The sequence below is a fragment of the Chelon labrosus genome (genome assembly GCF_963514085.1).
Source record: "Chelon labrosus genome assembly, chromosome: 24".
In the NCBI taxonomy this organism is placed as follows: domain Eukaryota; kingdom Metazoa; phylum Chordata; class Actinopteri; order Mugiliformes; family Mugilidae; genus Chelon; species Chelon labrosus.
In genome coordinates this window covers 1,485,010-1,508,373 of record NC_140357.1, presented here as the reverse complement: position 1 = coordinate 1,508,373, position 23,364 = coordinate 1,485,010, and the positions used below count along the sequence as shown (strand labels likewise).

General features: G+C 42.2%; 1 protein-coding gene across 2 annotated transcripts; it reads right to left on the bottom strand.

The window, feature by feature from the left end:
- Nucleotides 1-4,772: 4,772 nt before the first annotated feature.
- On the bottom strand, nucleotides 4,773-15,220 carry dhrsx (dehydrogenase/reductase (SDR family) X-linked). 2 transcript variants are annotated; one of them, XM_084574418.1, is made up of 7 exons: nucleotides 15,092-15,220; nucleotides 9,024-9,131; nucleotides 8,501-8,569; nucleotides 6,646-6,747; nucleotides 6,350-6,557; nucleotides 6,048-6,255; nucleotides 4,773-5,620 (listed from the first exon to the last, which is right to left on the bottom strand). In XM_084574418.1, the coding sequence occupies exons 1-7, from the start codon at nucleotides 15,189-15,191 to the stop codon at nucleotides 5,438-5,440; spliced, it is 978 nt and encodes a 325-aa protein (XP_084430544.1). In that variant the 5' UTR covers nucleotides 15,192-15,220; the 3' UTR covers nucleotides 4,773-5,437. The 2 variants fall into 2 exon arrangements, with proteins under 2 accessions (XP_084430544.1, XP_084430543.1); XM_084574417.1 differs by lacking the exons at nucleotides 4,773-5,620; nucleotides 6,048-6,255; nucleotides 6,350-6,557; ... (1 more) ...; nucleotides 8,501-8,569; nucleotides 9,024-9,131 and adding an exon at nucleotides 9,352-13,387 and having other exon boundaries at nucleotides 15,092-15,129.
- Between the last annotated feature and the right edge of the window lie 8,144 nt (nucleotides 15,221-23,364).

The following is a 23,364-nucleotide window of genomic DNA, read 5'->3' as shown; positions in this document are numbered from 1 at the left end:
AAAGTCAGTCAAGACTGAAAGGCTCTAAGAAAGAGAGGAAACATATGGACAAATTAGTGATGGAGAAACCAAAGCCTTCTGAAGCAGTTGTTTTGAAATGGTTCACGTACGTCGAAGCATTTGATACAATTAAATGTGGCGACATCTGCTGGATAATACTATACATGGCATCCGCGTGAAACAGAATGTTGTGTTTGCTCAACAATAAAGGATCTACAGTATGTGCATTTTAAAATGCTTGATTTTTTTCCTTTTATAGAAAATAACATACTTGTATGAGTTTGCCATCATATAATACTGTATGTTTTAGATATATGCTTTTAGAAGATTGAGTTGTTGCAACAAAAAACATTACTATTTGATTACAACCTGTTACTCTACGATTATAAAAGCAGAGGAGTTTTACTGTGGAGTAAAAAAAACCAAAAAAAGATGGGATTTTGAAAACAGTTTTAAATAGTAATGTAATATACTGTACCTATATGGTGTCATTGGTTGCCAAGTTCCTGTTCTTTGGGTGAAGTCCTGGAAATCATCACGGCCGTGTCCCCTCTAGATGTTCTGGACCGATAGAAGGAGGAGGTTAGAACAAAACTGACTGACATTTAATAATGTCACTGTTTTATTACTATCTGTTACTCTACTGTTATAAAAGAAGTCATAATGTCACAGTATAGTATGTTGAAAGAAAATGGACATTTTAGTAAAAGCGAGGCAGCAACAAAAACACAAAGACACATGAAGACAACTATTGCCGCTTGATGAAGGACTGCCAGAGTCTCTGGTCCGCCTGGTTATGTTACAAGCTTAAAGGCAAATGTTTTCACGTTCTTCAAACTTTCTTCAACTCGTGTATTCTTTAGTCTAACTTTAGTCTTTCATCACTTAGCACTAGCTGTCTTCGTGTGTCTTTAGTTGTGGTGGGGGACAGTCTGGCCTTTATTACTGTAGTGGTTTGAATGGGTATCAATGAATTTTAATATATAAATGTGAAGTTGCAAAGAAAAAGTTTTGACATTGGACCTTCACATAAAAAATTAAAGAGACATGAAGACAGCTATCGCTGCTCGATAAAGGACTGAAGTTGTGACAAGGTTTTGTTGAGTGAATACCAGAGTCTCTGGTCTGCCTGCTTATGTTACGAGCATAAAAGTGACAACAGAACTTTCAACAAAACGTCACAACTTCAGTCTTTCATCAAGTAGCAGTGGCTGTCTTGGCGTCTCTTTCATTGTGGTTTCCTGTGTTGTTAGTTGATTTTCATCCTCACATTTACAGCTGGTGGTGGGGGACTAAACTTCTTTGAATGGGCATCAATGAATTTAATCTGGGACTTTTTGTTAAATGATTTCATTGGTAAATGTTTGATTTGAAGGGTTTCAGGTTAACTCAGAGAAATAAACATTCACATTCAGTCTCATTCATTAGTAAATTCAAATTACCCAAATGTTTGTTCCATGTGCTCCATCCACACCTGTCCAGGTAGAAGGCCAGACCGACAAACAGGAAGTGGAAGATTCCAATGTGATTCATAGAAGGGGGGGGGGGGGGGGGCTGAGGCTGAGGAAGTGCCAAGTCGACGATGCGCGTCCTGTGTTCTTCTTCTACTGTTTTGAACAGGCAGCCTGTTGGTTAGTTTGAGCTCTGCTGCCACCTAGTGACTGGAGGCTTGTTTATCGTTCAAGCGTCAATAAAGGCTGTAATACTGAAAGTCCACCTGACCCCACTATTTCAGAACTTCAGGTCTAATCTGAAAAAAAAAAAAAAAATAATCATATATGGTGTGGTTTCTGTTGCTATCATTAGCTTTTTGAGGATTTTTTGGAAGCTAGTTTACAACGTTTTGATAGTTTATAGCTAACACTAGCTAGCAGTTTAAAAACAACAACCCAGTAACCCTCAATTTATTATTAAAAAATATCCAGATGCTCATGCAGGACATCTGGTCAATTCAGTCTAGGTTATTCTGCTAGAACTTTTTCATTTTGCAAAATTATCAACGGATGAATTTTCATGCATAGAGGTCACTACAGTGTACAGCTGTTTAAAAGTGTTTTTTCTCTATATATGCCTGCAATTTTGGGCACTGCTGCATATAGTCCACTCTAGTGGAAGCTAGTGCATCATCCCATACAAAAAAATCCCATTGGCTGGTCATTGTAATGGGAAAAAGTAGTCAGTGAAACCAAGATGGCTGACAGACAGGGAGAAAGACAAAACACCTCGGCTATTTCGGTTTCTACCTTCTATAAAAAGACACCATTGCAGGTAAAAAAATATAATTACATCAAGTAACATCTAAGGTGATATATTATGTAAAGATTTTCCAAGTTTTGATTTTATATTTGGAGGAAATACAGATTAATCATCTGTCCACTCAATTGTACATCAATTGTTTCAACTTCAATGCAATGTCAATTACTACCAACGTTGTTCTTGAAAATAGGGGAGAAAGGACATGAAGCTGATGAAGGTGATGAGGCTGTTGAACCTGAGGGACCACCGCCTCTCAGAGCTCAGGGGAAAAGGCAAAAGAAAAGTGTCAGAAATGTCTGGAAAGCTAAGGATAACCAGTTTGAGGGAGACCTGCCGCTTTTCTTAGGAGAGAGCAAGATGAATGTTGAGGGAGCAGATGTAATAGATTTCTTCATGCATCTTTTCACCCAGGATATGATTGATGACATTGTATACAATACAAACCTGTACGCCAGGGGTCTCAAACTGATCCGTGAAAGGGCCACTGTGGCTGGAGGTTTTCATTCCAACCATGCAGCAGCCATGCAGCACCCATGCAGTGGGTGTGGCTGGCAAGTTTTTGTTCCAATCAAGCAAGAGGACACTTGAAATGACTGTGTGAAGGCAGTTCAGTTGATTGATTGAGCCAAGTCAGGTGTGCTGCTGCATGGTTGGAATGAAAACCTGCAGCCACAGCGGCCCTTTCACGGATCAGTTTGAGACCTGTGCTGTACGCTGTCCAGAAAGGAAAAGACAAGCTGGCATTGACCTCAGAGAGAGACTACAGAGTAGTGGAGGAACCACCATTCCAACAGAATACCATATTACAACTGTATAACTAAATTACAACTATACCTATATAACTACCATGTTATTACATTGATGTTTTTTTACAGTACAACATGCATGAAGTACACTTGAGTGGACAGATAAATATTTCTTTATAGAATACAGATAGAAATTTTTTTTTTTCAAACCTTGTTTTACATCCCTAAGGATGTATAAAAACACTTAGTAAAAAAATCCTGACTGAGTTTATCATAATTCATGCATGAGAGGGTTTAATGGCAAAATCATTTTTACTTTTTACTTAAGTACATTTCAGAGCCTGTACTCTCTTACTTTTACTTGAGTAAAGGAGTTGAATCAGTACTTTTACACAAGTGTTACGACGACATTTTATTATTTTATTATTTAAATAAATAAAATGGTTATTACTTGTTGTTTTGCTTTCCTTTACGTCGAGTAGGTGTGTGCGACGTCTCTGAGGTGATTGGTGGGAAGGTCCCGGTCCCGGCTCCTGATTGGCTGCAGCACGGAGCTCCCTCGTATTTAAGCGGCCAAGATGGCGGGCCTGCGCCGGCAGCAGCATCTTCCTCATCTCCCAACCGGCCACAGCTTTTTGCTTCTTTGTTGTACATGAGTTTTTTTATTAGTTTGTTTACTTTGAGTAGTAGGGGTGGACTGCCAATTTTGTTACCTTATTTTCTCCTGTTTGTTTAGGTAGGGAGGTAAGGGTTTTGTCTTTTGTTTGTATCTGGCCATAACACAAGTATCCGTACTTTTACTTAAGTACAAAATGTGAATACTTTTGCCACCTCTGACGATGCGTCCCCTCTTCCTTCCATTGGCCAAACCGAGAGTTTCACCTTTTCCAACTCTCAAGGTCCTGTGGGACTGCGGAGCGGTTGTCATGGCAACTTGCAGTCATCATGATGTCACATCCTGTTTCTATAGCGTCAAATAACTAACTTATCAAAAAAATAGACACTTGAGTGTGCATCACTATTATATAAATACCTAAAATGACAGAAACCTTACTTGGGAAAAAAATAAAAATAAAAATTTGTGACATGTGCTTTAGTCTTTGTTTGGTCCAAATCCCATCCACTAACATGAAGGAGGTGGAGCTTATGATCTATACTGCAGCCAGCCACCAGGGGGAGCTCTACCTGCTTTGGCTTCACTTTTAATGAGACGCTCCATCCTCCATCTTTATACAGTCTATAACACAGGGCTGTATTTAGCATAAGAGAACTCCTAACTCTTGACAAATAGATTACTGACAACAATTAAACTAGTTGCAGTTATTATGCGGATATTAAAAATTTCTTGAAACCACAGACAGTTTATTTTTCCTATCTGGAAGCTAGATAGCACCTGGATGCTAACCATTAGCATTCAGGAAAGACAAGTCAGTAGCCACTAACCTGGCTAACTAGCGACATTATGCAACCCCCACAGCTCTACCAGCACCACCTCGAACAAAAATTCAATTTATCCACCACGTGCTCTTTATTAGACACAATATTCTTTGTCTATTAGCTATACCTGCTTTTATGGCGCACGTGGCTCTGGTGCTGGGTTGTTCACTAATCGTAGGGTTGGTGGATCCACAGCTCCAGTCTACAGCCCCCTCCACATGACGTGTGTGTGTGTGTACACATGCACACCTCTTCTGACAGGAAAAGAAAAGGCAAACGAACGATTTAAATAGTCAAAAATAATTTATAGTGTTTGACATAGATTCTTCTTCAAGCCTGATAATTACAATCAGTAGAGTGGTGTATCCATTCGCGGAGAACATTTTCAGGTACAACAAATAACGAGGAATTGCACTTAATTTAGATCATTTAAAAGTTTTTTTCTTTCTACAATTGGATTAACAAAAAAAAAGATACAATCAACTTGTCAATGCATTAAAGGCCTTTCTGTGGCTTTTATCCGTGGATTTGGCTAGATTGATAAATCCCGACTAAAAGGCTTTGAATCAGCATTTTGAAACAGATGGGTGCAAAATAAGTCTTATTATTTTAAACACTGAATGAATCACAGATACAGTACTTGCGGCAATTCAGTGATTTGGCACCTGGCTAGCAAAATTCAACAAAAAAATGCTCAATTTGAAATTTTTAGAAGACAAAAACACTGTGTTACATGAGTTATATTAACATGATTAGTATTACTTTAGTTAGGATACTTTTTGTAGGTTAGTCTGGAGGACATGTAAAAATAGCATGTTAAAAATGTTAACAAATAAAGAATCTTTATCACACGTCGGACGGCAAACATTCGTAAAACGGCTCGTGTGACGTTTTAAAATACTGCACATTTGGGCACTGGAACAAAATAAAAGTACTGCAGCGTCTCGGTAGATTCCGCGGACGGCCGGCGGGGACGCGGGAGGTCACGGAGGGGCGCGTCAGGCCTCCTGAAGGCCCACGAGCTCGCAGCTCTTTTTCCAAAGCTCGGCCTGGAGCTCGGAGTCGTAGGAGAGGTCGGCGGACTGCTTCTTCTCGCCGTTGTACAGGTAGCAACTGCCAACCCCCTCCATCTCGGGCGCGGCCGCTGCGTATATGGATATGGATGCTCCCTCTGCTGGACTCTGGGAATAAACACATGAAGAAAGGTCTTTAAAGAAGTACAATAAATGAAATAATAGCTTGCCAAAGTGCTGCAAAATGACTGCTGAGTAACTCCCTGAAGATGGATTATCTCTCATCGGAGTAGCTGTTACCATGTTAATGAATTAAAGTAGCACTTTTGGGTTTTTCCCGCTCCTTTTAAGAAATAATTTTCTGTGACTGATGGGAATTACAGGGAGTCTGACTGCTCTGATTCATCCTGAAGCTGAACCACAAGCCTAAACACACAACCACAGTTATAAAGAGCTACTATCCTGAAAGAAGAAGAGCAAAGAGTCAAGGAACAGATGGTCTGAACCCACAGTGCCCTGATCATGGAGGAAAAACTGTAAATACCATTCAGCTCAAGGGTAAATACTTAGATTTAGCCTGTCTTAATTCACATACTCTGAACAGTGTCTTGGCCACTGGTTTCTTGAGTGCCTGTGCGAGGCTCCACAGGTTGTCGTACAGCGCCGTGTCCACCATCCCCGGGTCCACGGCGTTGGCGGTCACGAAGAAACCGCCGGCCGTCAGCTGCTCCTGAAGGTAGTAGGTGAAGAGGACCAAAGCCAGTTTGCTTTGGGCGTAAGCGCCGTGGGAGCTGTACGCCATCCTGTGGATGGACGGGAGGGAGGGATGGGAGAGGATTAGAGTAAGTATCTCAAAAGAAACGCAGTTTAATGTCGTCGTTTCATTGATCCTCCTACCTCCTGTTTAGGTCCTCCATGTCTATAACTCCAGCGTAGTGCGTGGCGGAAGACATATTGACGATTCTTGAGCAGCGGCCCTGCCTCCCGGACTTCTTCAGCAAGTCCAGCAGCAAGTTGGTCAGCAGGAAGTGGCCGAGGTAGTTGAGGGCGAAGTGAAACTCGAAACTGTCCTCCGTCCGTCTCTCGGGAACCAGCATGGTGCCAGCTTCGTGAAAGGGCAGTAAGAAGGACGTAAGCGTCGGTGACGACCGCGAATCATGGAACTCTATTATCGTGTACAAAGGGCATCCTACCATTGTTGACCAGAACGTGAAGGGGTAGACGCTTGGCTTTGAACGTCTGAACGAACTGGCGTACTGATTTCAGTGAGGTCAGGTCCACAAAGACAAATTCAGCTGGGAGCAGAAAAAAAAAAAAACAGATGTTATTTTATATTTGCCACTTTAGTGCAATTTTATTGGATTCTCCTAGCCTGGATGACAGACCATACTTTCTCTGCCCACAAAGGTTTGGTGGGGAAAAGTCTCTCGCCACTCTGGCAGGTTTTTAATTCATACATATCTCATTTTATATCGTGGAAATTTCGATACAACGCAGGAAAATACGGCCAGTAAAAACGCATCATCCCACGCATACACCAAGCGTTCAGCATCTCGCCTTGTCCATTTCACCTCGTGATCTTGCTGCGCCTAGTGTTTCTGTGCGGTGTTGTCAACTTTCGGTTACACGTATTGCAGTTAATGAATTAATTTAAAGCCCTACGATGCCTCCCTTGTTGTTAAAATTAGGGATGCACTGAAAAATTTCAGCCGAAAAACGAAAATTGCTGCGGTTGTTGCTTGCATCATCACAACATCCTGTTACGGCCGTGTTGTTTCGGCGACACATTTTCGGTTTTTCGGTGCACCCCTAGTTAAACTTATTACAGACGTATGTATGAGTGTAGAAAGTGTTTAAGACCATAGAAAGTTTCCATAAGAGTATGGAAAAGGTTAATACGAGTGCGGGAACGGTTCATAAATGTTTAAAATACATGTACAACAGTATAATTAATAAAATAAATATGTGGTTGCTACTTCGTGGATTTTCTACGTTTTGGAACATAAACGCCACGATAAATGAGGGAACACTGTACTTTTCACTCTAGTTCACTTTGCTGCTTGATTGCCTGCTCCTTTATCAGCTAGCTACACTGACTTCTACATGGAGTAATACACATTTTTGGGGACTAACTAATTGCTAAAGCTACTTTACAAGTAATAAGATACATTACAACTCTGTTAAAGATTAAACCAGAGGTTCCAAACCATTTTCTCTTGTGGCTGCTTACAAAAAAGTAATAGTTGAGGACCAAAGACGTTGTACAAGTTGCCCTTTCACTTCTGTTGAAATCTGTTTTCAGCTAAAAAAAAAAAGAAAAAGAAGAAGCTGATTTCGCCACTTGACCTGTGGCACCACAGTGTCTGACTTCACTGGTGTTCAGAAAAAGAAAAAAATGGACTGAATTCATGAACGAATGCCTATCAGAACTAGAAAATTCTAATTATGAGTAGCAGCGCAAAGGTAAGGTTATGTAAAAGGGAATGAGTACGGATCTGGATCAGATTCATCCGTTATCTAAATCCTCCCCTAGAGATTCCTATAGATTTAGAGGAAAAGTATAAGAACTATTTCTATACACAGTACACAACTTTAGGCAGCTGAAATCATCGTAAGCAAAATGTTTTTATGTTTTTGGACATCAAAGTGTTTGTTCCTTTGTGCTGCCTTGCTTGGTCTTTACTGCAGCTGTCTCCGCCTATTGTTCGTAGACTTTTCTGCTCTTAATTTTGTGAAATAAATGCTTGAACAAGTAAAAATTTACAGTAAAAAATAGCTTTTATCGCAGAACATTCCCTACTTCTTCCTCTGACTTTAGGTAGCTCTGTCTATATGTACGATGTTTTTTGACTATACATACGTTTGCATCCTTGATGACAGATACAGCCTTTGTACACTGAAAAGTAGTCCAGATGTGTACCTGTAACATGCTGGTCTTCTAAATGTCAACTCTGATGAGAAATCTGCATTTTATCCTACATTGATCTTAAGCGTTTTTGTTGCGTGGCCGATGAAAAATTAGGTCACAGACAGAGACAGCCGCGTTACCTTTCCCTCCGCAGCCCTCTCCGTGAATCTTCTTGACGGCCGCTGCGCCCTCTTCTCTCTCGTTGCCAGCTGGAGGTGATGGAGATCAGACAGACGCTTGGTGGGTAGAAGTCCAACAAATAACAATCCACTTCAACTCAGTTGTACAGCGCACGCTGACTGACTCATGCGTAACTATTTGATTGAAATTACCTCCGTCAGTCAGTCAGTCCACTTTGATTTAGTTTGATCAAGGATAAAGTGCAAGGTAAGCAGATTTTCTAGGGACAATGTAAATATAAAATATTCTCTTCTATAAGTCCAGTCGCTGGGCAGATGGAAGAGTAGGGTGAATTTGACACTAGACAAGCTAGGGCTCAGACTAGCAACCAATCAGGAGCATGAGCAACAATCCTGACGTCTTCTTCCAACTGGATTTTGCTCCATTTATCGACAGTAACAATTTAGATGAAGGGAAATGCTTCAAATAAACTTGGATTGTATGGCTGACTAAGCAAAACCACGTCACTTGACAGTAGCCTACCTATGATAACATGCATGCCAAGGTTTGCCAGGTGTCTCGCTGTCTCAAACCCCATTCCTCTGGTACCCCCAGTCACAATGGCAACCCTTCCATTTTGCTTGGGTAATACTGTACAGGAAGAGAAAGGGGACCGTGTGAGAACGTTATGCAACCTTTCACGTCCCGGATTTTTCCTCAGGTGCCTGTGTGTAAATTACATTCAAGGTTAAATGCTGTTAGATTTTGACATATCCAAATTCTGACATATACCAAATTAAATTGCGCCAAATTAAATTGCGCAGAATTTAGTCAAGTCAAATACTAGTTTAATTTTAGGAAATTACAAGAATGTTGTCCTGGACATTAGGAGGAAAAACAGTAACGTACAAGTCAATTACACTGGTTTTCAGACCCATCAGTGAAAGATCTAAACTTTTAAATGTGCATCAGCGTTGTTATATACAGTTTGAATACCAAGCAACTCGGCAAATATTGAACAAAATCTTTACTTTTATAAAGTCCTTTTACAACATACTAAAAAGTATGTGCTAGTATTTTGCAGAGCATGCCATTATAAATCTCATTCTATCAATGCTGCATTATGCCGAAAGGTATTTAGTTAAATGTATCTCCAGCAAATCTCAGATTTCCAGAAAAAAACAAACAACAAGTGATCCAGTGCATTGTGATTAACAGTTAGGGGCACGCTGAGCATGACACATATTACTATACAAATGACTAGGGGTGTAACGGTATTTGTATTCGTCCCGCGGTGTCACGGTACGGGCGTCGTGGTTCGGTTCGCGTAGTCATACGGCGAATACGTCTGAGTGAGTAGCCTATTTTGGTGGCGGTAATGAGCTAAAAGCTGCCAGCTAACGTCATTAGCCTAAAGGAGAAGAAAAACAGACGAAGAAGAAAAGTAATGTTTTACTTTTATAACAGGAGGTGGTTTTTAGGTTGTTTCAGTCAATTGGTGTCTGTTCAAAATAAATGAAAAAAGCTAGTTCTATACACGTTTGAGTTTTTGTTGCTTTTTTCCCCCGTTGTATCGAACCGTACCGAACCGTGAACCCCACACCGAGGTACGTACCGAACTTGTGTGTACCATTACACCCCTACAAATGACTATACATTTTTTAGCTTGTGATAACATTGCTTTGAGATTCTTACAGTTACAGGAATGATGTTATATTCATTTTTAATGAACCACAATTTTTTCGAGACAGAAGTTAGTTCAAGAAACAGTGAAGTAATTTCAGACACAGTTATGCAATTAGTTTTTCTCTTATGCAATAGTAAAATAAAATCTTTATATACAGTAATGTACCGGAGCATTAGCTCTAGGGATGCACCGAAATGAAAATTCTTGGCCGAAACCGAAAACCGAAAATGGAGACATCACAATGCGTCATCACAACATCCTGTTTCGGCCATGTTGTTTCGGCGATAAAAGTCTTTCAGCCGAAAACCGAAAATGCACTTTTAGGCCAATTTTGGCCGAACATTTTCGGTGGCCGAATATTTGCTGCATCCCTAAGTAGCACTACAAATCCCTGAAGCAGTAGGAAACACCTTACCTACCATGGCTCTGTTCAACGCTAAAATGCTAAAATTCTGGTGCTGTACGTATGATGTGTTAGCATGCTAATACTTGCTAATTGCAACCAAGCAGATTTTTTTTTTTATTCTGAACCACAGTATGGGACACACTACACCTTTGACCCGGTGATGGCGCTAGACAGAATGCCAGGAGATCGCTGTAGTCATTCGGACAATTATTCTGGACACCATGTGTTTGCAAAAAATTTCATGGCAATCTGTCCAATATATCGCCCAAAAAATTTAAGAGATCAAATACCCAAGCACTCATCTGCCACGGATGCTTGTGGACAAAAAAAATTTCACAGCAATCCAAGCTTGGCAGCACATTTAACAGATGGCTTTTGCATATCGGTTTAACCAAAAAAGAATTGATTTACTTTAAGAGTGATAAGAGCACAGTGAGGCAAGTTGTTTCCCACTGCTTCCAGTTTTTACGCTAACTTAGGCTAAGCATGCCTTGACTTTAACTCTGTACTTACTCTAATACAATACGTTGAATATCAAATTCAGAAAGAATAAAAGGTTTCAAGAAATATTACACTATTACTTTAAAGTCAAACTGTTCATATGAAATTATAAGACTAATATAAATACGTATAAGAGTTCAATTACATTTTCACACTGCTGAATATATTTTAATGCTTCAGTACAACAGGCATAAAGAACTCACAGTATATACACAATAATGTTGTTCACCAGACTACAGCTGACCTTCCAAACCAGTGTCCAAAACACCCTCACAGGGTTCAGGCTCGTAGTAGCCCCGTGAGTTCTCATAGAGGAAGACCTGCTGATCTACTAGCGCTGGAGCTATCCGGTTCCTTTTCCCGCACAGAACGGTACCCGAGGAGCTAAACAACCTGTGGCAAGGGACACTCGTGGCGGGAACACACCAGTACTTTTGGAGCACTCTGGGAAGTGTGGGGAACAAGGACGCGTGACTCGACCACCAAACCAGAGGGTCTTCGTTCAGACCAAGAACCCTCTGGGACTTGTAGTTGCTCAGCTCTTCTATCACCTGAGCATGGAGCTCCTCCTGGCTCTGGTCGGCCTCTGACTGGCAAAATATAGCAGCTAAAGGGTTGTCAGGAGCTGCAGTGCCGGTGGAAAATTCTCTTAGAGGTGCCTGCTTTTTGCTAGGCGGCTCGTCGCACACCAGGGAGATATCATCAGCGCCCGACCGCTCCAAAATCTGCTTCTCGAGGACCGCTTTGGCCTCCTCAATGACGTTACTCTCAACTTTTGAGCGCTCCTGGGTGGAAAGGAAAGGCAGCTTCTTGTACCGAGGATCCAGGAAGGTAGCAATGTTGAGAAACGTTGAGATCTCTTGTGAAACCCGGGAATTCTGTGAATAGGTGCATGATAGCACCTTGGAGATTACCTCTTTGGTCATGCTGATCTCTTTGAGGTCCCCTTCCTTCACTTTAAGGGTGGTGCTCAAAAGCATATGAAGCACAGGTCTCACCATGCTAATGGTTGGATACCTGCAAGAAGTGATCATGTCTACCACAGCCTTAAAGGAATGAAGGACTTCAATCAAGCCATCCAATATGGCCCAGTCAGAGCCATCGAAACTGAAATTATGGGTGTTGGAACTCTCTCTGAGGGTTGCAGTTACAGCAATCTGTTGCTCCTTCAGTCTTTGCAACATTCCCAGCGTGGCCAACCAAGACCCGCCCCTGTCTGAGACTAGAGCGCAATGAGTGAGGCCGTGCTCGGTCTGCTTTTCTCTCAGCATATACATGGGCGCTTCTCTGAAATGATCGACGAGTTTGCGGCAGCATCCCATGAAGCTGTCCAGTCGGGGCAGCTGGAACGCTTCATCCACGGCACGGTTGATGCTATGCCCGAGGCAAGGCATTTCCACCGACAGTTCCAGGAGAGAGCACGCTTTCACAATGTCTACTGAACCATTTGTGGTCGCCCCACTGACTTTATGGGTTATTCCCCATTCGACAAAGGCTTCATACATCGCCCTGGTGATGTTCTCTGTTGTGTTTTCCTCCTGCACCTCAAATGTTTTCAGGCACTTGTTGGTCATCGAGAAGCCGGCGGCGCTGTTGTAGTTGACTGAATGTACAGAAAGGGAAATGTATGTTCTATTCTGGGTTTGGCTTTGCCAGAGATCTGTAGAAACGGCACAGTTCACAATCCCTGCCAGCTCACTGAAGACCACATCTCGGGTACTGCTATACATTTGAGGAACTATTCTAACTGCAAGGTCGCTTTTGTTGGGGGGTGAATATCCAGGGTCCACAGTACTCATTAAAGTCTTGAAGGTAGGCTCTTCAACTACAGATACCGGGTACAACCCTTCACAGATGAAGTTGATGACGGCCACTGTCAGATCATTGTGTCGTCTATTTTCATAATCCAAGTTCTGTTTTAAGTTTACGTCCTGGGATTGTTGCTGTGCCTGTAGACATGTAGGCTCGGTTTTTATTCTGGAGAACGCCGTAACAAACGCCTCGCGCATCTGATCTGTGTTGCTTTTCACAAACTCGCTAAACTCTACGGGGTGGTTCTTTTCAAGGTGGTACGACAGATTGGAGGTGTTTCCAGAGTAAGCGATTTGACTCATACACACGCGACAGTATATCCGCTTCCAGTGCAGTATACAGCCATCCGCATCAGTGTCAAAGCCAAAGTACTTCCAGACTTTGCTTTTTGCTCGAGGGTGTGCAACCAGATTGAGGCCGGAGCACGAAGGTCCTGAACTTTTACCCTCCATTGGTTCTTTGGGTAATCAATCCACCTGGATGCCTTCACTTAATGAGAACCTAACAAGAATAGTGAAATAAACATTTGAGGATTCGGATAAAAATATTACAGACGTTTGAGAAGCTATACTAAGATGAGAATTGGAAATTCTTCAGGCATGTTGCAAATATGAAACTTCACAGCTGGGTGTGCTCAAGTGTAACCTGTTGTACTTTGGCCACACTTAGTTGTGATGAAACTTTATGGCATTTAAGTTGTCAACCTAAAATACTATCAATTAAAAACATGTTTAATTCATGAGGTTTAGAGCAAATGTACTAGTGTTGTAGGGGCATGTATGTTCTTGCAAGAAACTCTGGTGTACACAGACCAGTAACGGTGTTGGCATTTCAGCTGTGGCAATCCTAGGACATTGAAATTCAATTTATTTTGCTGTTGTTTTTCATGAACAATCTTCTGAAGGGCCTGAGGTTGCGAATTAAAGAATTATTTAATTAACAGAACAAACTTTTTCGGGAATGTTGGTATGTCAGTCTGTTCAATATGAAGCTGAAGCAGCTGATAAGCTTAAAGTAGCATAACTATTGGAGGGATGGCTGACTGACTGTACTTCTTAGTCAGGAGCAGTGATTTCCACAATGCGTACTTTCCTGGGTATAACTATTGGAGGGATGGCTGATTTATTTCTTAGCCGGGAGCAGTGATTTCCACAACGCGTACTTTCCTGAAAAACACCAAAGTCAGTGAATTGTTTGTTCTTAAATCACAACCCTGGCAGTGTTTATCTTTTTTTGTCACAGTGCTGGAAAGTCCAAGCTAAAAAAAAAAAAAGAAAGGGAAAAAATAAAGTAAGAAATTCCCCATCACGAATTAAGCAGAGCACATTCTTTGTGAGATTACAGACCACAAATCTCATTCCCCGGACACAGTCCCCTCTTTGTTTTAAGGGTCAACAAGTAGTGTTTCCAGCGTCATATGCTTTAACACTAATGCCGCTTTTGGCTTTTTGGTCTTTAAACTTATCAAATTTAAATTTAGATAAGATTCTCAGTGCAACAGCAAAAGGTTTAATTACTAGCTTCAAAACAAAAACGTTATTACTAATGATTTTTTATTAAATATATATATATATATATATATATATATATATATATATATATTTTATGTTTCTTTTTACAAGCTAGAAAATGCCACTAAACAAACATGAATTTGGTAGCTATAACGATCCAAATTCTCAAAATATTTGCTTGATTATGTTTAGATCAAAAAAAATTATTTATTTGTGCTGGGAGACAAATTTGGATCCATTACAAATATATGATAATTAATATTTTTTCCATTGGTACCAATATTTCATAGGAATGGAATTGTGTTGGTACATGTGACAAATTATTATTAATATTATTATTATTAGCATTATTATTTAGACATCGAGTCTGGCCAGTCTACAGTCATTTTGGTTAAGATTAGGAACAACACTGATTAAATCGTTTCTAAGACTTTAAGTTTACGTTTTTGTCACGTCAAATATACGCCGAATTTACCAGCTGTCCCGATCTTAAAATGTCTCTAAAAGGATTTATTATTCGTTACCGTTTTAATCGAAAAACCACATGATGTGATCAAAAAAGGAGCAATTTACTACAGAGTCCGGTGTAGACACGGACAAGATTCGCAAAAGAAAATGCCTTCAAAATAAAATATTTTAACACAGCAACTGAGCAGAGAGCAACATGCATTTGATAAATATTAGTTGACCTGACCTGGCAGCGTAAAAGACTTGTTGAACATCTGATAGAAAAGGACTCGAACTCCGCACATATAGAGTTTGAGAAGCGGCACCAGCACTGACAGCAGCCACATCCTTCAACTTCCGACCGAGCGAACAGCTTCCGAGTCCCTCTGCGCTACGCGCTAATGAGTCCGGGTGGGCGTCTGCTGCTCGGTCTTAGTCCCTCCGTGGTTCCGCCCTCAAGAAGATTGCGTCACAGAATCGTAAAAATTGTCCGGATTAACAGTTTAGTTTAGTTTAGGGCGTGTAATTTAATTATTTTATTTTCTGTCCTAGTCGAATTTATTATAAGCTAAAGCAGTTTATATACTAAACTATATTACATTATACACTACTTTTGAGGATATAGAAAAGGAAAGAATAATGTGTGGAATAGGTGGCAGATGACTCTATGGACATAATTTATCACAGTTGGTTACTTTTTTGTTGTAAAGTATGTTGTCTGTGTTGGGGTTCACTTTCTTTTTAAATTCGAGTGTTATTTTGCTGTTGTGAGATAAAAAAAAAATAAACTACCAGGTTCAGAGTGTGGCTTTAACAAGAACCCAGAGCCTGAAACCTACAGAGTGAGTACTAAGCCGACGCACGTGAAACAAAAGCTTTTTACTATATATATATATATATATATATATATATATATATATATATATGTTGTATATTGTATATTGTATATTGGCATGTTGTATATTTTATTTAGAAAGTTTTTTCAAAAATCTTTTAACAATAAACATCAGCCAACAGGAAATCAGCTGACCACAAAAGAATTATGTCCAAATTTTATTAATGAGCAACAAACATAGACTGTATATAAATATGGACAATGCGTCCCAACTTCCTGCACTGACCAAACTGATGCTAGTTTCCCGGGCAAGTATTTGATTATGTAGTTTCCTATATAATCAAATACCTTAAATCAGCATTATATTAATTACCTAAAATGACAGAAACCATCCTTGAAAAAAAATTGTATTTAACTTGTTTTAGTTTGGCCCAACTCCCATCCACTAACATGGAGAAAGCGGAGCTTCCAGACACCAGGGGGAGCTCTACTTGCTTTGGCTTCACTTTGCTCTCCCTCCATCTTTATACAGTCTATGATGACAAGTCATAATTAGATAAAGGTGTGGTCACGTGACATTTCTAGTCATTACTTGTATGTACACGCCCTCACATGGAGATGATTCAACTTGCTAGAACCTCTGCATTTCCAAACACAGTGCTATGGTGCCTCTGTTAAACATTTATGTTGCACTCTGACCGGCAAATGCTCCGATTCGGTGGGACGCCACCCTGAAACGAGCCACGCATGCTTGAATCTTCCCATCAAATACTGTAGGTTATGTGATGAAGTGAAAGGGATACACGGCAAATTATGATAGATCCAAAATGTCACGTAGCCACACTTTTAATCAAACTACCACAGTGATAACATTCATCCTAATGCAATGAAAACATTGCTGTGAAGTAAAGACTACAAGGAATAACAGAACTTCGTTGTGTGTTACTCTGTGATGTAGGTCAGCTCACCATGACAAATTGGTTGGCAGTGTATAGTCAGGCTGTCACACAGATATACATTCATCCATGTGGGGAAGTGGTCAAATTTGTACTATTTTTGAATTATTTTTAAAGCCCCCACTTATATAACCTGCAGAGAAACAAGCATCTCGGATGAACGAATTTCACAAAAAAGGCATTCAAACTTTTAACTCGCTCGTTATGTAGACAAAAGTAATGTCTGGGGTGAAGACAGGTTGCGCGGGACTAGGTTTATGCGGTGATAGATGTGGCAATACCAGCTGACGCCAACATCAAGAAAGAAGGAACACGAAAAGGTTGAAAAGTACCAAGGGTTGAAAGAACAGCTGGAACAGATGTGGAAGGTCAAGGCGAGCGTGATCCCCGTGGTAGTAGGAGCACTCGGGGCAGTGACCCCCAAACTGGGGGAGTGGCTCCAACAGATCCCAGGAACAACGTCAGAAGCCTCAGTCCAGAAGAGCGCAGTCCTAGGAACAGCTAAGATACTACGCAGAACCCTCAAACTCCCAGGCCTCTGGTAGAGGACCCGAGCTTGAGGATGACACAGAATGTTTAACTGAATATGGAACACTCAAATAACTTTACAATATGTGAGGTACCCAGATAGTGTACAATTCAAACCCGCAAGCAATGTGTTGTGTCTAAATGTGTTGCCTGAGATCTTGGCACAAGGGATTGTGTATTAACAAGAGGAATAGCAGTTACTTCTGAAGCCCTCTGTTCTCTTATTTTACAGGAGGGTGGGTAAACCGCTTTAAAATTCTATTCTGAGTATGAACGGATGACGGCTCTACTAAAGTATTACATTTGGGATGTGTGTATAGCAGCAGTCAGAATGTATGACTCTTTCTAGGGTGCAAGGAGAACTGATTAGCTTCATACAGCTATGCTGCCCATGAGAGCTCAGCCTCCCATATATTAACAAAAGCACTGCAGCCCCATAGGTCCCTACTCATTACCAGGAAATACATTATCACAAAGGCACACACAACATTTAGTTAATTAGTGAATGGTACCAATCCACTGATGCGCATGTTGGAGCCCATTTGAATCCAGTTTACAGTGTCTTAACAGTACTCACAGTTCCAGTGCTGTTAGATATAGTCAGTGGCGGCTCCAGAGATTTTCTGTTGCAGGTGCTATGGAGATGCTCAACACTGAAGAGAAGGTGCTTTGAATCTTGGGGCGTTTCATTATTATGGACCACCCTTGGAATATATACACATGCGTACACGCCCGCATTAACTATACTCATACCGCGAATATATGTAAAAGTATTCAGCACAAGGGCTATAGATACAACACACATAAGCCTGCCTGTAAACCTCTGAAAAGAATATTTCGCACAATTCTGTCAAAGTCGTCCCTCGTTTCAAAAAATGCCTACACAGAAAATCTGAAAATGTCCTGTGTGTGTGTGTGTGTGTGTGTGTGTGTGTGTGTGTGTGTGTGTGTGTGTGGAGACACAGGACCCAGGACATTCCATGTACTTAATGAACAGTCAGAAATATCAGTAGTCTTCCATGTAATTTCCGCATTTTACACTTGGGCAAATTCAAGCAGCGGGCCAGATTAGATCCTCTGGCGGGCCAGTTTTGGCCCACGGGCCGTATGTTTGACACCCCTGCCATAGAATGTCTTCCTTTACTGATGTCATAAATTCCTGTCCCTCGATGATGATGTCATGAATTCCGGTCCCTCGATGATGATGTCATCAAATGTTTTCCTTTGATCTTGATGATGTCATCAAATGCTTCCCTTTGATCTTAATGTCATAGAATTTGTGCCTTTGATCTTATTGAAGGTTGGCATAGGGTGTAAACCTTTGTCAACCTGTATATTCTTTAGTGCATATAACAGTTTTATACTGACTGCAAGCGAGACAGCGAATAACACGTGAACAAAGTTTCATTTATCATTTTTCACTGACATTTGGATTACACACCATTTCCACAAATCACACAATATCAAGCATCAATGGCAACCAACGAAACAGCAAGAGAGTTGAATATCTTCGTAGGGAGCACACTGGGCGATTGCCTGAAAGTGGAGTCTTTCCTCGGAGAGGGCGGCTTTGGATTTGTTACCAAATGCTGCAATACAAAAACCAACGAGAAACTGGCCGTCAAGGTCAACAAGAACGATCCCGAGATTGTCCAACAGGCAAAAGTGGAAATTGACATGCTGAAGAAGCTCCGGCGACTAGATCCAGCTACCAGCCACATTGTAAAGTGGAACGGCTTTTTCTTTGACAAGACGCGCATCTGTTTAAGCTTTGAGCTCCTTGATCAAAGCCTGCATTACTATATACGAGAACAATACAACCAAGGTCTTCCCGTGACCGAGCTGAAACCAGTTTTACACCAGCTGGCCACAGCCATGTCCCACCTGAGCGCCATAGGAATAATACACGCAGACCTCAAACCGGAAAATGTGATGGTTGTGAACCGTCACCAGAAGCCGCTCCAAGTCAAAGTTATTGACTTTGGCCTGGCGCGTCCCGTGTCTGATCCCACTCGTGATTCCTTTGTGCAGACCCTATGGTACAGGGCGCCAGAGGTCATAATAGACGCCCCATTTAATGAGGCCATTGACATGTGGACACTGGGACTGGTAGCGGCAGAGATGGTTACTGGGCGTACGCTCTACCCTGGAAATTCATCGTATGATGTTCTCCGGTTCATCATACAAACTCAGGGCCAGCTTCCAGATGACATGTTATACTCTGGAGGGCATACATATTATTATTTTGAATTGGAGGAGGAGAACGGCCAAGAATCCTGGAAATTTAAGACCCCAGAAGAGTATGAGTATGAGACGGGACGCCCCGCTCAAGATACCAGATACATCAGACTTGAGAGTCTCGATGACCTTGAGCAAATAATGAAAAACAGGAGAGGACATCACGATGATCAGCATCTATTGGTGGCCCTGATTAAAAGCATGCTGCACCTGGATGCTAATCAACGCATCAAACCCCTGGAGGTACTGAAGCACCCTTTCTTTGCATCCGTCCTCCCTCAGAGCTCCTGTGCAGACACCTACACTGACATAATGGACACACTAGACAAGAACCCTCAAGTCAGCCAGCCAAAACCATCTGACTACACAACAGGGGATATCATTGGGCAGGGCGGCTTTGGATTTGTAGTGAAATGTCATAATAACAAGACCAACCAACCCGCAGCCGTCAAAGTCAACAAAAACGAACCTAGAACAGTGAAACAGGCAAAACTGGAAATTGGCATTCTAAAAAAGCTGCGATGTCTGGATCCAGATACTTGCAACATTGTAAAATGGAATGGCTTTTTCTTTGATTGGGAGGCAATATGTTTAGAATTTGAACTCCTTGATCAAAGCCTGCACTGCTACATACAGGAACAACGCAAACAAGGTATTTGCATGACAGAAGTGAAGTCAGTTATACAGCAGCTAGCCACAGCCTTGTCCCACCTGAGCTCCGTAGGAATAATACACGCCGATCTCAAACCTGAAAATGTGATGATTGTGAACCGCCATCAGAAGCCGCTCAAAGTCAAACTTATTGACTTTGGCCTGGCGCATCCTGTGTCTGCAGCCACTCCTGGTGTCTGTGTGCAGACCATCTATTACAGGGCACCAGAGATAATACTAGGTGTCCCCTATAATGAGGCTATTGACATGTGGTCGCTGGGACTGACAGCTGCGGAGATGATTACTGGGTGTTCGCTCTACTCTGGACATACAGACTACGATGTTCTTCGGTTCATCGTATACACTCAAGGTCAGCCAGCAGACCACATCTTAAACTGTGGGCTGGCTACTGAGTATTTTTTCCAGGCTGATGACAACAGCGGCCAACGATACTGGAGACTTATAGCCCCAAGCCAGTTTGAGAATGACACCGGATTCCAAGCTAAAGATACCAGATTTATCAGGCTCAACTCTCTGGATGACCTTGAACAACTGATGAGAAGAAAGACAGGACACCACGATGATCAGCATCTGTTGGTGTCCCTCATAAAAAGCATGCTGCACCTGGATGCTAATCAACGCATCAAACCCCTGGAGGTTCTGAATCATCCTCTTTTTGCATCCAGTAAAGACATCTGCCAGCAGATTACAGAACCAGGAAACCCTGAGCCTAGGGTCCAAAGTTCAACTTCCTTCCTGGGTGATACACCAGGGGAGAACGCAGGAGACTACTTGGAGGACGACTCGCAGTGGTCGGGCGGCTCGTGCTTGGTCGCAGAAGACTACTTGGAGGACGACTCGCAGTGGTCGGGCGGCTCGTGCTTTGTCACCACTCAGAGCTCCTCTGAAAACATCTACACTGACATGGACTATGAGGACAGTGAGGTTAGTCTGCAGCCTTTCCGCTTGCAGATCACAGAACCAGGAAACCCTGAGCCTAGGGTCCAAAGTTCAACTTCCTTCCTTGGTGATACACCAGGGGAGAACGCAGAAGACCCTAACCCTCAGAATGACTACTTGGAGGACGACTCGCTGTGGTCGGGCGGCTCGTTCTTTGTCACCACTCAGAGCTCCTCTGAAAACACCTACACTGACATGGACTATGAGGACAGTCAGGTTAGTCTGCAGCCTTTCTGCCTGAAGATCACAGAACAAGGAAACCCTGAGCCTAGGGTCCAAAGTTCAACTTCCTTACTGGGTTATAGACCAGGGGAGAATGCAGAAGACCCTAACCCTCAGAATGGCTACTTGAAGGATGACTTGCTCTGGTCTGGCAGCTCTAGATTTGTCACCACTCAGAGGTCCCCTGAAAACATCTACACTGACATGGACTATGAGGATGGTCAGGTTAGTCTGCAGCCTTTCTGCTTGCAGATCACAGAACCGGGAAACACTGAGCCGAGTGTCCAAATTTCAACTTCCTTACTGGGTGATACATCGAAGGAAAACAAAGAAGATATCACCATCCAGTCTGACACAAACCCTCAGTATAATGGCTACATGGAAGAAGATTTTCTCTGGAAGGGCAGCTCTAGATTTTTCACCAAATGGTGCAATCCAGAAACAAACCAAGGTTGTCCAAAGGTTGTCCAAAGTTCAACCTTCTTACCGGGTTATACAAGGGAGGAGAACACAGAGGACATCACCATCCAGTCTGGCATAAACCCTCAGAATAATGACTTTATGGAGGAGGATTTCCCCTGGAAGGAAGGCTCTAGATTTTTCACCAAATGGCGCAATCCTGAAACCAACCAAGGCGTCAAACCACAGGAGGTTCTGCTGTCCCCTGTCATTGCGTCCAGCTTCCCTCAGAGCTCCTCTGACAACACCTACATTGACATGGACTATGATGACGGTCAGGTTAGTATGCAGCCTTTCTGCCTGCAGATCACAGAACCAGGAAACACTGACCCGAGTGTCCAAATTTCAACTTCCTTACTGGGTGATACGTCGGAGGAAAACAAAGAAGACATCACCATCCAGTCTGGCATAAACCCTCAGAATAATGACTTTATGGAGGAGGATTTCCCCTGGAAGGGAGGCTCTAGATTTTTCACCAAATGGCGCAATCCTGAAACCAACCAAGGCATCAAAACACAGGAGGTTCTGCTGTCCCCTGTCATTGCGTCCAGCCACCCTCAGAGGTCCTCTGAAAACACCTACACTGACACGGACTATGAGGACGGTCAGGTTAGTCTGCAGCCTTTCTGCTTGCAGACCACAGAACCAGGAAACACTGAGCCGAGTGTCCAAATTTCAACTTCCTGGGTGATAACGTCAGAGAAAAACAAAGAAGACGTCACCATCCAGTCTGACACAACCCATCAGAATAACGGCTACATGTAAGAGGATTTCCTCCGGAAGGGCAGCTCTAGATTTTTCACCAAATGTCGCAATCCTGACACCAACCAAGGTTGTTCAAAGGTTGTCCAAAGTTCAACATGAAGATTTCTCATTCATCCAGGTCATGGTATATCCAAAAACAGTTCAAAAAAAGGCAACTGGACTTCATGTTTTTTGAGAAGACGTTTCACCGCTCATCTGAGTAGCTTCTTCAGTTCTAGATGACTGGTGGGAAGTTGGAGGTTTAAATAGGAACTCCTACTGAAACGTGCTTGTTGTGTAAATAACCGGAAACCGGTGCAGCTAATTTCCATTAACGGTTGGGTACTTACCTGTCGTTGAGGAGGGACCAGTTTTCTCCCGGTCCTCTTTCCCTGTGAATGGTGCTCTATGGTGCGACCCTTGTCCATCAGAGGCTCCAGTGTCAAGGTGTGAATGGGGTTGAAACTTCTTGGGGACAGAAGTTGAAACTGTATTGTAAATAGATGGCAGATTAAATCTTAATCCACCTCCTCTGTTTAGAGGTTTTTTTCAATCTGACATAGATGGCTTCCTTTACTCCTCTTTCAAACTATCGGCCTTCTCTGGCTAAGATTTGGAAGTTGTTATCTTCAAAGGAGTGTCCTTTGTCCCTCAGGTGTAGGTGGACCGCTGAATCGTTTCCTGATGAGCTGGCTCTCCTGTGTTGGTACATGCGTCTATGGATGGGTTGTTTGGTTTCCCCAATGTATAAGTCTGTACACTCCTCACTGCACTGAATATCATACACCACATTACTCTGTTTTCACCTGGGTGTTTTGTCTTTTGGGTGGACTAGTCTTTGCGTGTATTCGCTAGTTTGAAATAAACTGGAATGCAGTGCTTTCTGAAAATTCTCCTGAGTATTTCCGCTACCCCAGCCATGTAGGG

Coding starts and splice junctions, on each gene's coding strand:
- dhrsx (XM_084574417.1), bottom strand. CDS start 13,338: ATGGAGGGTAAAAGTTCAGGACCTTCGTGCTCCGGCCTCAATCTGGTT.